At 45.5% G+C, this 17,317-nt stretch overlaps 1 protein-coding gene across 6 annotated transcripts in view; it reads left to right on the forward strand.

Annotated features, from left to right (window-relative positions):
- Positions 1–17,317, forward strand: part of LOC137635327 (zinc finger protein 665-like) — a 28,218-nt gene that overhangs the window by 842 nt on the left and 10,059 nt on the right. Inside the window, exons 2-4 of one of the 6 annotated variants that reach the window (XM_068367792.1) lie at positions 240–295; positions 8,415–8,762; positions 9,508–12,525. In XM_068367792.1, coding sequence (XP_068223893.1) covers positions 9,729–11,828 — 2,100 coding nt within the window. In that variant the 5' untranslated portion in view covers positions 240–295; positions 8,415–8,762; positions 9,508–9,728 and the 3' untranslated portion in view covers positions 11,829–12,525. Of the gene's footprint in view, positions 1–239; positions 296–8,414; positions 8,763–9,507; positions 12,526–17,317 lie in introns of those variants that run through there. The other 5 variants (XR_011042649.1, XM_068367794.1, XM_068367790.1 and 2 more) reach the window with 5 other exon arrangements.

Genomic DNA, 17,317 nt, shown 5'->3' on the forward strand with positions numbered 1-17,317 from the left:
CCTGAAACGGAGAGAGCTGTACTTACATTATTTCAGGTTGAGCTTGCGGGTTTATTCGTAACCTAGGTACAGAGCTTGTTCGACTTATAAATTTCACGCCAAATTAGATGGTTTTCAAAATCTCTGTATATTGGTATAGTAAGTACTTACCCAGGGTACTTATAACATTCTGAACAGTCTTTATTCTATACAAGTTTCCGATAAAGTTGAAAATAAAGTGGCCTTTATCATACATACAGGTGGCCGCCATCGTACATACATCCCAATCTAAGGCCCCATAGCTGCGTCTCCATAGGTAAATATACTCAAATTCATTGTAATTGGTCCAATTATATGTTATAAGTAGTATTTATTTAAGCAGAAAGTTCCTGTTCTTTTGTTCTAGTTGACAATTTTTGTAAATTATATCAAATAGGCCAGGGTACGTCACAAATAAATTTAGACTAGAGTACGTGTTGGATGCCGTCCGATAGGACTTTCCGACTGTGTCATTAAATAAAAAGGGTAAATATACGATACTTTAATTTCCAGCCTAATACATGAACCATATATTTTTCCTACTCGCTATCTTGTGTTCGATGTATTTATGACCATGATTATGGGGCAAACCACCCGTTCATGAGTTTTTGGACCCCCTTATATAAAGACAATTATGGGGGACCCCAGTGGGAAACTGGGGTATTTTTGGATGGGGAAATGTAATAAACGAGTTATTTGCAGTAATAATGATGGTAAAAAATGTATAATAAGCACAAGATAACCAGTTAGAAAAATATGATTCATGTAAGTGGCTGAAAATAGGCCAAACGTGATTATTTATCACTTTTGAGAATTGTAAAAGGGTACAGAACCTTACAAACCCACCTAACCTAACCTAGTAGTTCCCTAGGTCACAGTCCCCTAGCCGGAGGCAGGCCCTCCGGACCCTCCTTCACAGGTCACAACTAACTGGGGCCAAGCCCCCTGGAACCCCCTTCCCATGTTACAACCGCTAGCTGGACCCCCCCTTCCCAGGTCACAACCACCAGCTGGACTCTCCTTCCCAGGTCACAAATTATAAGTAAATCTCAAATGAATTGTTACATTTTGAAAAAGTAAATCATAAACAATTCCTTACCTCATGATTGACACTTTTTTTTTTTTGGCAATCTTTATTAAAGGTTTGGAGTAGAAATGTGCTGGTCTTCCCAAAAAATTAAGTTAGAATCGGAACTCTGAGGCATTATTTTGCTGTTATTTTTTAATTTCACATGAGTAACAATAGCTCTACACTGAACGGTGAGCATTTCCATCATAATCAATTGCCGACATAAATGAAAATACACTAAATTTCGAAATAGATTGATGTACTTCCCTTAAGTTCCCTCTTTGATACGTCTATGTGATTGTGGTTAAGTTGAAACCGGAGGGGTAGGTGGGAAAAAATATGGCTGTTGTAGAACAACATCCAGGAACTTATGAAGAAGTACTTGTAAATTGTTAATTGGTTTAAAGAAAACAGCTGACAAATATGTCATTGTAAATGCACAGAAAGCTCCCCAAACTCATGGGAAACAACGTATGTGCAAAAAGTTCCCTTTTGTCTCTCAGATGTAAACAATGGACTTGGAGTGAAAAACATATAGAGAAAAATACTAAGCTACCCAGCACTCATCCATTTCTTATAGCAAATTCTAGTTTTGCTTGTAAAGTATCTTATGTTTACAATGAAAACAATATCTTTTACGGCATTAAAAGAACGGGTGCACAGTGTAATTATGGTAATATTTCATTAGAGTCCCACCCAGCATTACCGCTTGCCAGTACATAGGAGCCTGAAGTTTTTCTTCTTTCGCGAGCGAAGCAAAAACCATTAGACTCTAGCGGAATATTTTAGAAATCTATCGAAATATTACCATTATTATAGGTACTGTATTTTGAACATTTTTGATAATGATTTCTAGTGGAAAGCCATGATTTATTAGTTATGGTGGGTTGACTACCGAGTAATACTAGTGAAGCACGGTCAAAATATTGGGGTTTTTATTTGCTAGGACTTACCTTGCGGAGCGTTTTTATATCAGCGGCCATTTCCTCCTGTGTGTATAGAAAGTAGACAACATCTAACCTAAACTTCTCCCACCTAACCTGACCCACAAGCAGTGTCCATACACGGCCACTATCTTACGTACACTCCCACCGGGCTCACAGAAAACGAGACTTTCCATCTCATTTTCTATGGTGTTCGTGCAGCGTTCATTGTTCTACACATACTTCTATAATTAATTGAGCTAATGATTTAATGGTTTTTGTTCTGCATATGTTCGCTGATTTTTCAACTAGGGTTGTAGCTTGGTTAGTAATGTTAATAATGTTAACCATTATAAGGCATTTTCCTGTCCCTTGTCCCTGGTATTCATGAGAAACCTTTAAACTGGTTTTATTGAAAGTAATTGCTGCCTTACTGGCGTTAATTTTGTAATGGACTTTTTGTATTGTTCTTATTATCTTTTTCTCTTCATTGCTCTAATCCGTCAGTACCTGGGATAGGGACATTTTCCAGAGGAAGGTGATGGAGTCCATATTCCTTCACAATTCTTCTTTAAGATATCACTACATATTACAAAAGTATAGATGATAAGTATAAAGAATGTCTTTGCGGAAAACACTATCAGAATGTCAGTGTGCACAAAGTAATATTCACTTATTTACAAAAATTTTAAATTTGCTGATTCAAGCATAACAAATCCTTCGAATCAACCGGTTTCAAGCAGGGAGAAGGTTTTCTGCTCATAATCAAGAGTAAACTGTAATGCAGGATGTGTTTGTAAGGGCTTATATACGGAGTCCTACTTTGAAATTCCATCTTTAGAGATCAGGTTTGCTGATTTTTTGAAAAACACTCCTCAACTACAGTTCTCCCATATTAAAATTAGCAGAGAGAACGCCTAAAGGGGACCCCATGGCGACACTGTCCTTCTGAATATACTGTGCATGTGGCCCTTATGCAAACCTGACCTCCATGTGCGCTACATTGACGATACTTTCATAAAAACGGCCAATGTGGAGTCCATAGAATTTTGACGCATTTTCAAGGGATGCAGCTCCCTTAGGTTCACCCTCGAGCGTAGTCCACCAAGGACCCACTGCCCAAGTGTGTGTGTGTTTGACAGTCTCTCTCCTTTCCTCCCCCCCTCCCTCTCTCTCTCTCTCTCCCCCTGTTCATACCGGCACTAGTAACTGAATGTCATTTTTCATTGCGGCAAGGTAGAGTAAAGCCGTTATCTTGCTCTACTGTACAAACTTTTTAATATAAATGATTAAATAGGAACTGGCCTAAAAGCTAAAAACTTTCCATTCCTTTTTCAGGTGTGGGTGCCCGTAGGGGATGTAAAACCACGCGGGATTGTCCCTTCATGTTGGCATTGGAGACCTATCATCACGGTCTTTTGTCATGTTTGCAGAGGTAACTCTTACATATAGAAGTCTCTTTGTAGTTAGTGTAAGGAGAGGTCACCCTCCCAGTGGCTGAAGTTTGGAAGGGGGCGGAAAGAGAAGGCAAAGAGGGATCCTTCTTCCCTTTCGGGTTCATCCTCGAAACGGATGAATCCTCACCATCAGACACACTGACTGCTCGGTCAGCTTCCCCTGGGAGTCAGGTGAGTAGTAGTGGCGTCCATGTGACTCCAGTACAACCTTATGCTCCAGAGGCCTCTGCTGTTGGGTACGCAGTGGTAACGTACAGGCTCCCCAGGGGTTGATCTCCATCTTTCCCCTTGAGACTCCATAAGTCTTGCACCAAAAGAGTGTCTTCGTATTCTACCGTCTCCACCACAGCACATGTTTGCCCCAACATTCGTTCTGGTACGGCAGGCAAACATGAACAATTGCTGACAGTAGCCTTCCCACTTGCAGGAAGAGCTATTGTCAGTGGTCACAGGGGTTGTCCAGTTCAAGGGGAAGGTCCATCAGCGTCTGCATCTGCATCTGTCTCTGCCTCCCTCTGAGGGCTCATTCCTCTGCTAAATTGACTTCAGTCGATGACCGAGACCCTCCCTGGGCTGCTGGGGATGCAAGCTCAGAGGAGGAAGGACCTTTCGACGACAGTTCAGAACCTGGACGACTGGCTGGTGTGGGCAGCATCCAGGACGGCTTGTCTGCAAGCATCCAAGAAAGTGATCTAGTTCCTGGAACATCTGGGATTCAAGATAACATCAAGAAGTCTCAACTTTCTCCAGCTCAGGAGTTTCAATGGCTGGGAATCCATTGGAACTTGAAGTCATACAGTCTCCATTCTGCCAGGGAAGAGGAGAGAGATTGTAGGATCTTCAAGAGACTACTGATTCCCGACAGGATCTCAAGACGCCAACAGGAAAGAGTACTGGGCTCTCTCCAGTTTGCAGCAGTGACGGACCCAGTGCTAAAAGCACAACTAAAAGATGCTTCAGGAGTCTGGAGAAGATACGAATCAAACACTCGAAGAGATCAAAGAAGACCGATACCGACCTTACTACAATCACTTCTCAAGCCAAGAACCTAAAGAGGACTGTGCCCTTTCAACCACCTCCACCATCGATAACCATCCACACGGATAGCTCGACGGAAGGATGGGGAGGTCACTCCCATCAAAGGAAAGTCCAAGGGACTTGGTCTTCTCTGTTCAAGACCTTTCACATCAACATTTTGGAGGCCATGGTAGTCCTTTTGACATTGAAAAAACTCTCTCCTCGCAGATCAGCCCACATCAGACTGATCCTGGACAGCGAAGTGATAATGAGGTGTCTGAATCGACAAGGCTCGAGATCGCCCCATATCAACCTTGTGATATTAGCCATCTTCCGTCAGGCGGAAAAGAAGAGATGGCACCTATCAGCAGTTCACCTTCAAGGGTTCCGAAATGTGATGGCGGACGCTCTATCCAGGCTCAAGCCAATAGAGTCAGAATGGTCCCTAGACGCAGACTCATTCTCCTTCATCTTACAACAAGTCCTGGAAGTGCAGATCGATCTTTTCGCGATGAGCGACAACAAGAAACTACCTCGATATGTAGCCCCATACGATGACCCTCTAGCGGAGGCGACGGACACCATGTCCCTCGATTGGAACAAATTGAACCGGATTTACCTGTTCCCTCCGACCAATCTCCTACAGAAGGTCCTCAACAGGCTAAGATCCTTCCGAGGAACGACAGCTCTAGTGGCTCCCAAGTGGCCCAAGAGCAACTGGTTCCCTCTGGTAATAGAACTGAAGCTGAGGCTGGTCCCTCTACCGAACCCAGCACTATCTCAACGGGTGCAGAAGTCGACTGTCTTCGCTTCATCACAGAGAACCCAAATCCTTCATCTCATGATTTTCTCACCCTAGCGGTTAAGAAAAGATTTGGGATCTCAAAAGGCAGTATAGACTTAGAAGAATTCAAGTCCAAGTCAACCAGAAGACAATTTGAATCGTCTTGGAAAAAGTGGGTTGCTTTCGTCAAAGCAAAAGGACAAAGAAATCTTGATAAATTTTTGTCTGTCCTTTATCCACCTTCATGAACAAGGTCTGGTAGCCAACACGATAACTACATGTAAGTATGCGCTGACTAGACCTCTTCTATACACCTTTCAAGTAGACCTGTCAAACGAAATCTTTAGCAAGATCCCAAAGGCATGTGCTAGACTCGGGCCTGCAGCTCCTCCGAAGCCCATTTCATGGTCCTTGGACAAGGTCCTCCTTTACGCTTCAACAGTGAACAATGAATGTTGCTCTCTCAAGCATCTAACTCCAAAAGTTATTTTCCTGCTCGCTATAGCCTCAGGGGCTAGAGTTAGTGAAATAGTAGACCCATCTAGAAACGAGAGCCATATTCAGTTCACAGAAGTGGGAGAACTGAATCTCTTTCCTGATCCAACCTTTCTGGCCAAAAACCAGCTTTCACTAAGAGATGGGGTCCCTGGAGAATCTGCCCTCTGAAGGAAGTTGTCTCTTTGTGTCCAGTAGAATGTCTAAAGGTCTATCTTCGAAGAACTTCCGACTTCAGGGGAGGACAGCTCTTTAAAGGAGAAACTTCAGGATCAAACTTATCCCTAAAAGAAGTGAGGGGGAAGCTCACCTACTTCATTCGCAGAGCGGATCCTGACAGTACACCCGCAGGTTATGATCCAAGAAAAATTGTTTCATCACTGAACTTTTTTCAGTATATGGACTTCGAGCGTCTTCGCTCATACACTGGATGGAAGTCATTCAGAGTGTTCTACAAACATTATGCAAAGAAAGTGCATGAGTTGAAGCATTATATAATGGCGGCAGGTACAGTCGTGTATTAAAACCTGTCGTCTAGTGCTGCAATGAACAATGAATTGAGTGGGACTCTCAATTATCGTGTAAAGGTGTTGATACCTTCAAGTGCAATACCTTTGAAGTGAGTGTCACTAAAGACTGTTCAAAAAACCTCAGGTGTAGAATTATACAAATAACACATGTGCCGTGTGTACTGTACACAGTGTTGATAATATCCAACAATTACAGAAAACTATATTAGGAAATTTTATTAAATTTTCAAATTTCATAGGGACACTAATCATTTCTTCCCTTTCAGGTAGAAAAACTTTTCTGGATTAAGTTGTATATCGTCACCCTCATAAACTAACTGCCTAAGTCATTTTCTTCACTTGTTGCGAAATAAAAAAACCTTCTCATTTCCTAATTCTTTATATCATTGTATTAAGCTTCAATTAACAAATTCTAATTCACAAATTCTTCTGTTAAGAATTTGTGAATTGAAACTCAAGACAATGATATAAAGAATTAGGAAATGAGAAGGTTTTTTTTTTGAGTTCCCAACAAGTGGAGAAAATGACTTAGGCAATTAGTTTATGAGGGTGACGATATATATGTATGATTCTCCTAATATAAATTAATATATATTACACATGCTATTGTATCTGTAGTCATTTTTAGTGAATAAATGTCTATTAATGTGTAATTGCGTCTTATTTCGCCCTACAATTAACAAATAAAGTATAGCCAAAGTTCTCTTACTTACTTACCTAAGTATACCTCATATTATTGTTTGTGTACAGACAATAAATATAGTTGATACTTTTGTTCCAACAAGTATACACAAACTGTAAGACTCTTGTATATCTAGTTGATACTATGTCTGTTCATACGGTATATGCAAACCTTGAGACCCCTTTTCTACTGTCTAGTATGACTCTACCCTGGAGGGGGCAGGAACCCCTAACATTGCCTATGATTAGTGGTAATGACGTATAACGGTAACGTCATATGTCTCAATGGTCCGGATGATTATAGAAAAATCTGTCGCAAGGTAAGGCACCTATGAAAATCCACAGATACAGTACTTTCTAGTAATTCTCTGGTAAACTTCCATCAGGATGACATGGCCTGAGCCCAAAAAATGGATTTTGAGCGAAGGGAAAAATCTATTTTTGGGTGAGATAGCCATGTCGTCCTGATGGACCTGCCCTCCTTTTCCATAGAAAAAGCCTATGCAAGATCCCTCCCGAAACTGCTACATCTGTAGCACCATGATCAATGCTACAAGGAATAAACGCCATCTTGGATACTTGTAATAGTACGGGAGGAAGGGTAACCTTGTTAACGGCTCCCCTTCTGTTTTCGCCACTCTTCCCCCTCGAAACGAAAACACTATTCGGGGTGAAGATTGCTATGTGTCGTATCAAGATATATGTCCCCTGATATTATGCGATATCCTTAAGAGAAATTTTAAGGATATACACGCCAGGAGTTAGAATTCTCTTGACCTAAAGGTCAGTTCTCTGGGAATATCACTGTAGCCAAATATCCCTTAGAAAGCTACCAATAGGAACCTTCCATCAGGACGACATTGCTATCTCACCTTGAAATAGATTTTTCCCTTTGCTTCAAAATCCGTTTAAGGATATCGCATAATATCAGGGGACGTATTTCTTGATACGACACATGGCAATCTTCACCCCAAATAGAGTTTTCGCTTTGAGGGGGAAGAGTGGCGAAACAGAAGGGGAGCCGTTATCAAGGTTACCCGGTGGATTCCCTCCCTGTACCACTCCGGCGAACTATTCCTTGTTGCAATTAAGCATGGATAGCCGCAGATAAAGTAGTTTCGGGTGGGGACTTTTTTACATATATGTATACTCTTTTTTAGAAAGGAGGGAGGGTCCATCAGGACGACATGGCCATATCACCCAAAAATAGATATTTCGCTTCGCTCAAAATCCGTTTTTTGGTGTTAATTGCTAAGAAATTTGCATAAACCTTTTATATTTTATATCTTATTTTTTGGGTTTGGGGGGTGTCTTAATAAAAACAGATAGGTACTTGTGTTTTTGTATTGATATAGGAGTGCCCGATGAGTGGGCGGCTTTTTTTTTTGTGTAAATAATTTTTCTGTCCAGTTTTTATTCAATTCTTATCCCATCTCATAGGAATGAACTTTTGTTGCCAAGTCGTCTTCCCTTCGTTCAAGTATCCCCAGTACATGAGGACAGATGCCCACTTACAAGCTTAAGAAGTCTTAAGGTGTACACCTCCCACCTCTCTCTGATCTGGGCGTCTTATCAAGTCGAGGGAAGCCAGTCTTCTTTCCTTGGCCCTCATCGCTCCCTTCTGACCACGGAAGGACTGGTTCCCAGACCTCTTTGTGGTCTTAGTGGAGCCTCCCGTCTGATTGCTAGAGTGATCAGATCTACACGAATAGCCTCACTTTCATCCTTTTCATCAGGGGCTCCACATGCTTCATCTTCATGCTTGGAGCCTGTCCGGAGGTTCTCAAGGTAAGAAGGCTTTTCGTTTAGTTAGCCTCAGACATTTGACGCTCTACACGTTGAGTTTATCAAGTCAAATGGGCAGTTTTTTTTATGCTGGTGCCGGATGAAAGGTCATTCTTCATCCAGACCCTCTCAGCCTAAAATTGCAGAATTCCTGGTCCATCTTCACAGGGATGGAGGGTATCTGTTGTTCTTGAGAAGGTATTGGACAACACAAAGGCAACCAGAAAGAAATAACTTAAAAAGTGAGTAATGTTACTTTGCCATAACAGTAGAACCAAAGCCAAAGGCAGATGGAATCATATGGAAGAGTTTGTGGTAAATTTTTGTGTCTGTGCAAGATTACTATAAAGCCTTTTGCTGTTCATAATTCTGGAGGAAGGCTCAGAGGTGCATAGCAGTATTAGCAAGACAATTTTGATGGTGACTGGAGAGGAAGTACAGTAAAGGAAATAAGACAATGGATGAAACTCTGTCTTTTTGAAGAGCAAGGGGAAAACTATTTAAAGATAAAACCAATTATGTCACAGGAAATACTGTGGATGATAGAATCTACAGAGGATATGAGATTTTTAGATGCCTGAAATGTGTAACAAGAACAGATAGAACACAGATCAAAGTCTGTGATTTGTATGTTTAGGAAAAATGAAAAGTACATAACTTTATGAATTTATTTTATTTTTTAGAAAGCTCCATTAATTTTATTGAGTTTTCCTCTTCTCCAACTGATTGTAGTTTTCTTTTCTTCCAGACTTTTCATCTCAAAGGAAGGAATCATCCACCTCTTGCTGCTAAAGCTTGTAAGCTACTGAAGGTATACGCCAGAGACGTAAGACTGGAAAAGAAAGGGTCATGTTGGAAGATTTTGTTGTACAGTATGATGTCTGAGAATAGGAAGTTTAGTCTTAATTTCCTCTTTGAAGTCTATTGAAAATAATATTAAGGGTTGTTTCATCTTATGATAGGGAGAGGATGATGAATTCTGAACCACCTTTTGAATTTTCAATGAAAAGTGAAATTGAAGATTTATTTTTACCTGCAGTCGATCCAGAAAATAATGATACGTCTGGCAGTGTTGCTCTCTTTAATGATTGCGCTCTTTTCTTGGATCCAAAAATGGAAGTCAAAGTAGAGCCAGAAATATTTGAATCCAGCGAAAGCAACTTGAAAAATTCCTACGAGTACGATGCATCAGTGAGTGAAAACGGTTCATTAAGTTGTAAAGAGAATGTCGTTGATGAGGAAAGTGTAGTCACTTACTTAGGGACAGCTGTGAAAGAGGATAAAGGAAAAGAAAAAGGAAGACTTTCATGTGTAATCAGTGGAAGAGAATTATTACAGAAAGATGTTTTGAATCAAGAGGTGAATCAAATAAATGAGAAGCAGATAAAAAAAAGGATCATTGGTAATGTTAACTCCAATGCTCTAGCTAGAAAGCGATGCACATGCAGTGAATGTGGGAAAACGTTTTCTAATAAATCATATCTTATTGTGCATTTAAGAATTCACACGGGAGAGAAGCCATACAAGTGCAATGTCTGTAGCAAAACATTTAATACAAAATCATATCTCACTATACATTTAAGAATTCACACGGGAGAGAAGCCATACAAGTGTGATGTCTGTAGCAAAACATTTATTAATAAAAGTTGTCTCAATAAACATTCAGGAATTCACACGGGAGAGAAGCCATACAAATGCAATGTCTGTAGCAAAACATTTATTACAAAAGCACAGTTCACTACACATTCAAGAATTCACACGGGAGAGAAGCCATACAAGTGCAATGTCTGTAGCAAAACATTTAATACAAAATCACATCTCACTATACATTTAAGAGTTCACACGGGAGAGAAGCCATACAAGTGCGATGTCTGTAGCAAAACATTTATTAAAAAAAGTTATCTCACTTTACATTCAAGACTTCACACAGGAGAGAAGCCATACAAGTGTGATGTCTGTAACAAAACATTTAATACAAAATCACATCTCACTACACATTCAACAATTCACACGGGAGAGATGCCATACAAGTGCGATGTCTGTAGCAAAACATTTAATATGAAATCAAATCTCACCATACATTTAAGAGTTCACACGGGAGAGAAGCCATACAAGTGCGATGTCTGTAGCAAAACATTTGTTAAAAAAAGTTATCTCACTTTACATTCAAGACTTCACACAGGAGAGAAGCCATACAAGTGTGATGTCTGTAACAAAACATTTAATACAAAATCACATCTCACTTACCATTTAAGAATTCACACGGGAGAGATGCCATACAAGTGCGATGTCTGTAGCAAAACATTTATTACAAAACAGTGTCTCACTATACATTCAAGAATTCACCCGGGAGAGAAGCAATGCAAATGTAATGTCTGTAGCAAAACATTTTTTTCGAAATACACTCTCGCTGCACATTTAAGAGTTCACACGGGAGAGAAGCCATACAAATGCAATGTCTGTAGCAAAACATTTAATACAAAATCAGATCTCACTAAACATACAAGAATTCACACTGGAGAGAAGCCATACAAGTGCGATGTCTGTAGCAAAACATTTAATACAAAATCAGATCTCACTGTACATTTAAGAATTCACACGGGAGAGAAGCCATACAAGTGTAACGTCTGTAGCAAAACATTTTCTTCGCAATACAGTCTCGCTGCACATTCAACAATTCACACGGGAGAGAAGCCATGCAAATGTAATGTCTGTAGCAAAACATTTTTTTCGAAATACAGTCTCGCTGTACATTTAAGAGTTCACACGGGAGAGAAGCCATACAAATGCAACGTCTGTAGCAAAACATTTAATACAAAATCACATCTCACTGTACATTTAAGAATTCACACGGGAGAGAAGCCATACAAGTGTAACGTCTGTAGCAAAACATTTTCTTCGCAATACAGTCTCGCTGCACATTCAACAATTCACACGGGAGAGAAGCCATGCAAATGTAATGTCTGTAGCAAAACATTTTTTTCGAAATACAGTCTCGCTGTACATTTAAGAGTTCACACGGGAGAGAAGCCATACAAATGTAATATCTGTAGCAAAACATTTACCTAGAAACACAATCTCATTGTACATTCAAGACTTCACACGGGAGAAGCTATACAAGTGTGATGTCTGTAGCAAAACATTTAATACAAAACCACAACTCACTACACATTCAAGAATTCACACGGGAGAGAGGCCATACAAATGCAACGCCTGTAGCAAATTCTTTACTTCAAAAAAATATCTCACTAAACATAAGAAATCACATGAGAGATATATTCCAGTGTCATGAATGTGGCAAAATATATAATTTAAAACAGAGACTCTATAAACATTTAAGAAATCACATGGAAGAAAAACCATTCATGTGCACGGACTGTGGTAAAGATTTTTGGTCTGAAGGTTTCCTCAAGAATCATCACAGAAGGAGGTGCTATAAAATCTGATATTGTGATCTGGAATAAAGGAGAAAAAACAGCAAAGATTATAAATGTGAGAGTTCTTACCCCTTCGCACGATTGCCCAGGCCGTTAGCTCTCAATTTCGACGAGGTGACATGATGCCTCCAAACAGCTCATGCGAAGCACAGAGCAACACCTCAGGTCAGGCACTAGCCAGTTAGTTTTTTGGACTTGCACCCACCTAACGGTGAGTCTCCACGGTAAATATGGTAAGAGTTTGTATGTAGTGCAGTAATAAATGACAAATTTGGAAGAAATTTGCATTTGTTCCGTAACCGAAATACAAACCATGCTATTTACAGAGGGGGGTTTACCTTTTAGCGCAGCTGAAATGACGAGCTAATAGTTTTAACGAGGGTTAATTACCCCCGCGCTAGTTAGCGGGGGGTGGGGAAGGGTAGCTTGCTACCCCTCCCCCCTCCACACACCGGTGACTTGCTTCACTTCACTTTTGGCTCGGCGGGGATCAGACGTGTCTGCTCATCACCCTCGTGACAGTCTTTAATTTTCTGCTTTTTCTTTTCAGCGTGTGTGTTGGTTGGAAGTTGACCTTCAGTTATTTCTTTACAATGCGTACATGCCCTGGAGTTGCCAGTCGTCCTTGTGGGACTTTCATGTCGGACGTAAATACGGATCCGCACACCCTCTGCCCTCAATGTCGGGGCCGACGGTGTGACCAGGAGAACATGTGCCGTGAGTGCAGGGAGTGGTCTGCTTCCCAGTGGGAGAGGTTTGGCCGTCGGCGTAAGAAGTCCAAGAGAGACCGTTCTCCTCCGGGGTTAGCCTTGAAGGAGGAAGGTTCTCGGGACTCTTCTTCTGCCGCCCAAACCTCCTCCGAAGCTCCCCCTTGTCCGCCTCTTAAGGAGAGTCGGCCGAGTGGGAGCGCAGGCCCTTGTTCTGTTTCCCGACCTTCGGTGGGGGGAGAGGGCGTCGCCTCCCATAGCGAGGCGGTTCCCCCTCCTCCGGGGGAGGTTATTGATAGTGCCATATCCAGTGATCTTTTACAGATTTGGTCGTCCCTGGGGCTTAAGGGCTTGCCCTCCAGGGTCGCTCTTATTGACCTTGTCTCGTTGGGGGCCGCTGTTAAGCAGTCGCCGGCGGTAGCCGAGGTAGACCCTCTGTCTATTGTCGACGTCGTGGTGACAGAGGCCTCCGACGTGGCTGGGCCTTCCGCCGCAGGTGCTGTTGCGGGTGATGGTGCTAAAGACTCTCCTCCTCCTTCCGTACACCCTTCGAAGGGGGAAGTGAGTCCTTCGGTCTCGGCTGCTGCTCAGCTTCCTTCTGAGGGAAGTGCTTTAACGGAGACTCCCCTTCGGAGGACCGATGGTCCCGACGATCTTCCCCGAGGCCGCCTCCGCCGTAAGGCTCACCGTCCGCTACGCCACAAGGGCCTCCCTTCCCCTTACAGGGGAACTAAGAGGCGCCTTTTTGGTTCTTCATCCTCCGGGGGGGACTCTCCTCGTCAGCCTCAACCTACAGCTCCGCCCTCCTTGAACCTCTCTGCAGACCGCTCTCCATCTCCTGCCAGATCTTCGCCTTCTGGAGAACTCGTCACCCGACGGGCAACGGTCCCTTCGGGGCTAAGGGATCCTTCCCTTACGCGAGCAGTGCTAGCGCACAAGCGCTCTCCTGCTCGCCAGCGCTCTCCTGATCTTCAGCGCTCTCCTGCTCGCCAAGACTCTCCTGCTCGCCGACGCTCACCTGCTCGTCGGCTCTCTCCTGATGTTCGCCCCTCTCGCCAGCGCTCTCCTGCTCGTCAGCTCTCTTCCAAGCGTCAGCGCTCATTTGAGGACCATCGCCCTGCGGTCTCTGACCACCCTTTAGTTCCTGCTGAACTCCCTGCTCACTATCTGCCTGGTCCTGTGGCTACGCAACATCGTGCTGCGCGTGTGTCAAAAACACATGTTCGCCAACGCGCCAGCGATCTCCCAGTTCCTGCTCGTGAACGCGCCGCGCCACCTGTCCTTTCACATGACACGCGTCGACCTTCTGCTCGCCAGCGATCTCCAGCTCGCCAACGATCACCTACGCGCCAGCGATCACCTACGCGCCAGCGATTACCTCCTCGCCAGCGTTCACCTGCTTGCCAGCGCGCACAGGCGATCTTAGTATCGCCTATTCAACAGCGACAGCTAGCGCGCCAACGTTCTCCAACGCTCCTGAAGGAACATGGTTCGCCAGCTTCTAGCTCGCCATCGCGCGATCGCCCGCCTGCGCATGTTGCTCGCCATCGCTCGCCATTGCACGATCGCCCTCCTGCGCATGCTGCTCGCCATCGCTCGACCCTGCACGATCGCCCTCCTGCGGATGCTGATCACCATCGCACCCCATCACGCGATCGCCCACCTGCGCATGCTGCTCGCCATCGCTCGCCATCACGCGATCGCCCTCCTGCGCATGCTGCTCGCCATCGCTCGCCCCTGCACGATCGCCCTCTTGCGGATGCTGATCACCATCGCACCCCATCACGCGATCATTCACCTGCGCATGCTGCTCGCCATCGCTTACCATTACGCGGTCATTCACCTGCGCATGCTGCTCACCATTGCACGCCAGTGCATCGACATGCCACATCGCGCCATCGCTAACTTGAGCGACTGCACTCACCAGCTCATCATCGATCGCCTGTGGATCTACATCGCCAGCGATCTTCCTCACCTACGCGGCAGCGCGTTCCCTCGCCGTCGCGCCAACGCTTGCGTTCGTCGCCTCGGACACGCGTTCATTTACCTGCCCATCCCTCGCGCCCACTCGCCTGCGCGCCCGCGCGACCGCTCGCCTGTGCGCCCGCGCGAGCATCCACCTGCGCGCCCGCGCGATCGCTCGCCCGCGCGACCATCGTTCGCGGCGAATTCCGCAGCCGGTGGTAGCAGCAGGAACGCGTGCTCCTAGACGGCACTCGGGATCACCTCCATCCAAACACAGGTTGGTAGTGCAGGACGAGGAGAGGTTAGTACATCATTCTTCCCCACCTTCTTTTCAGGCAGGTACCGTCGTGTCCACTCCAAAGTATCGCCCGATCCCTTTCCCTTTAGCGAGGATTTCGGACTCTGTGTCCTTGGAGCAGCAGACTTGGTTTGGTCCTCTGGCACGGGCGTTAGTGAGGGTTATGAAACCAGCACTCGCCGGCCAGGGTAACAAACCAACGGCTGTCTCTCCTACGCTGAAGAGAAAGAGAAGAGTGGACTTCGTGGTGACTTCCCCCAGGGCGAAGTTGGTTCCCAAGAGGTCGGTCGCGAAGGTCCCTTCTCCTGCACGAGTACTCTCTCCTTCTCCCGTGGACGAGGCCTTTCCGTCCTCAGGTGAGTCCAGTGGGGCGGTAGTCTTCCCCTCGGCACCAGGGGGGGAGACTTCGCTTCAGGCAGGAGAATCGTCTCGTGAGGAAGGGGCCCCTCGAACCTCGTTGTTGGGATCCTGTATTCCTCCCAGGAGGGAATCCAAGGATTCCAAGACCGTCCCTAAATCCTCTGCAAGGATTCGTCAGGAACCCACGACTACCCAGGGGAATGTCCACGTATCACCCCAGGAAGAGATTCTTGGGGCAGGAGACTTAGCTGCCAGCCCGCAGGGAGGAGAACAGCAAGAATCCGAACATGCCTTCTGGCAGGTCCTAAGCCTGATAAGGCAACTTAACAGGCTTACGGATCCAGTCATCGCCCCCCGTGAAGGCAAAGACACGATTCTGGATGAAGTGTTTGACGTTCGGAAGGCCCCTAAGACCAGTGCAGCTCTGCCCTGGTCTCGGGGGCTGAAGAGTGCCAGGGCTAGGGCCAACACTCAGCTCGCACTTCTTGCCTCCTCCAGTCGTTCCACTGCCGGGAACAAACTCATCCCTCCTCCTCGGCTCCAGCAGAGGAGGTATTTCGAGATCCTGGGTGAGCACAACCTCGCTCTTCCTCTCCATCACTCTGTGGAGGAGCTGGCGAAGGGAGTTCCCCTTGAGAAACTCTCTGCCCGGCAGGTGTCGTTCTCGGCGGCAGAGATCCTTAACCACGAGAAGGTCGCTAAGTGTGCTATGCAGGCCACTTCGTGGCTGGACTTCTGGCTAGGATCTCTAGGCATCCTTTTGCGATCGGAGAACTTGTCCAAGGAGACCAATAGGAAGGCCCTAGAGACCTTCTTGCTCTCGGGCACCCGCTCCATCGAGTTTTTGGCGCACCAGGTTACCACCCTGTGGGCCAACTCGGTGTTGAAGCGTCGCGATGCTGTGTCCGAGAGATTCCATCCGAAGGTCCCCGCCGTAGATGTGTGTAGGCTCCGACATGCTTCCCTTCTGGGGGAGAGCCTGTTTGAGCCTCAAGACATGGAGCGAATGGCTGAGAGGTGGAGGAAATCCAGCACGGACTCCCTCCTCCACAGGGCCCTTACAACTCGGCCCTATTAGCCTCCAGCCCCGCCACAACAGCAGCAACAGCCTCGTAAGGCTCCCAAACAGGCACCGGCAGCTAAGAAAGTGGTGTCTAAGCCCCAGCCCTTTCCAGCCAAGGTCAAGAGGGGCGGTAAGTCCTCCAGGGGAGGCAAGACTCCTAGGGGTGGCGGCCGCGGCCGCAAGCCTTAGGGGTGGCAATCCCCCTGCATGTCCACCTGTGGGGGGATGCCTTCAGCGTTGCGTCCGCAGGTGGCAGCAACACGGGGCCGATGCTTGGACGGTCTCTGTGATCGGCCAAGGTTATCGCGTCCCATTCACAACATCTCAGCCTCCCCTGACAGCGAATCCAGTGTCGTTAAGCTCCTATGCCACGGGATTGGCAAAGGGGCTGGCCCTTCAGGCCGAAGTCGAGACCATGCTCGAGAAGGGTGCTCTCCAGGAGGTCATGGACGGCTCCCCAGGCTTCTTCAGTCTACTCTTTCTTGTAGAGAAGGCTACTGGAGGCTGGAGACCCGTCATCGATCTCTCAGCTCTAAACAGGTTTGTCAAACAAACCCGGTTCAGCATGGAGACAGCAGACACGGTCAGACTTGCGGTGAGACCACAAGACTTCATGTGTACACTGGATCTAAAGGACGCTTACCTCCAGATCCCAATCCATCCGTCTTCCAGGAAGTACCTGAGATTCTGCCTAGACAACAAGATCTACCAGTTCAAGGTGCTGTGTT

Source organism: Palaemon carinicauda, unplaced genomic scaffold (genome assembly GCF_036898095.1).
Source record: "Palaemon carinicauda isolate YSFRI2023 unplaced genomic scaffold, ASM3689809v2 scaffold114, whole genome shotgun sequence".
In the NCBI taxonomy this organism is placed as follows: domain Eukaryota; kingdom Metazoa; phylum Arthropoda; class Malacostraca; order Decapoda; family Palaemonidae; genus Palaemon; species Palaemon carinicauda.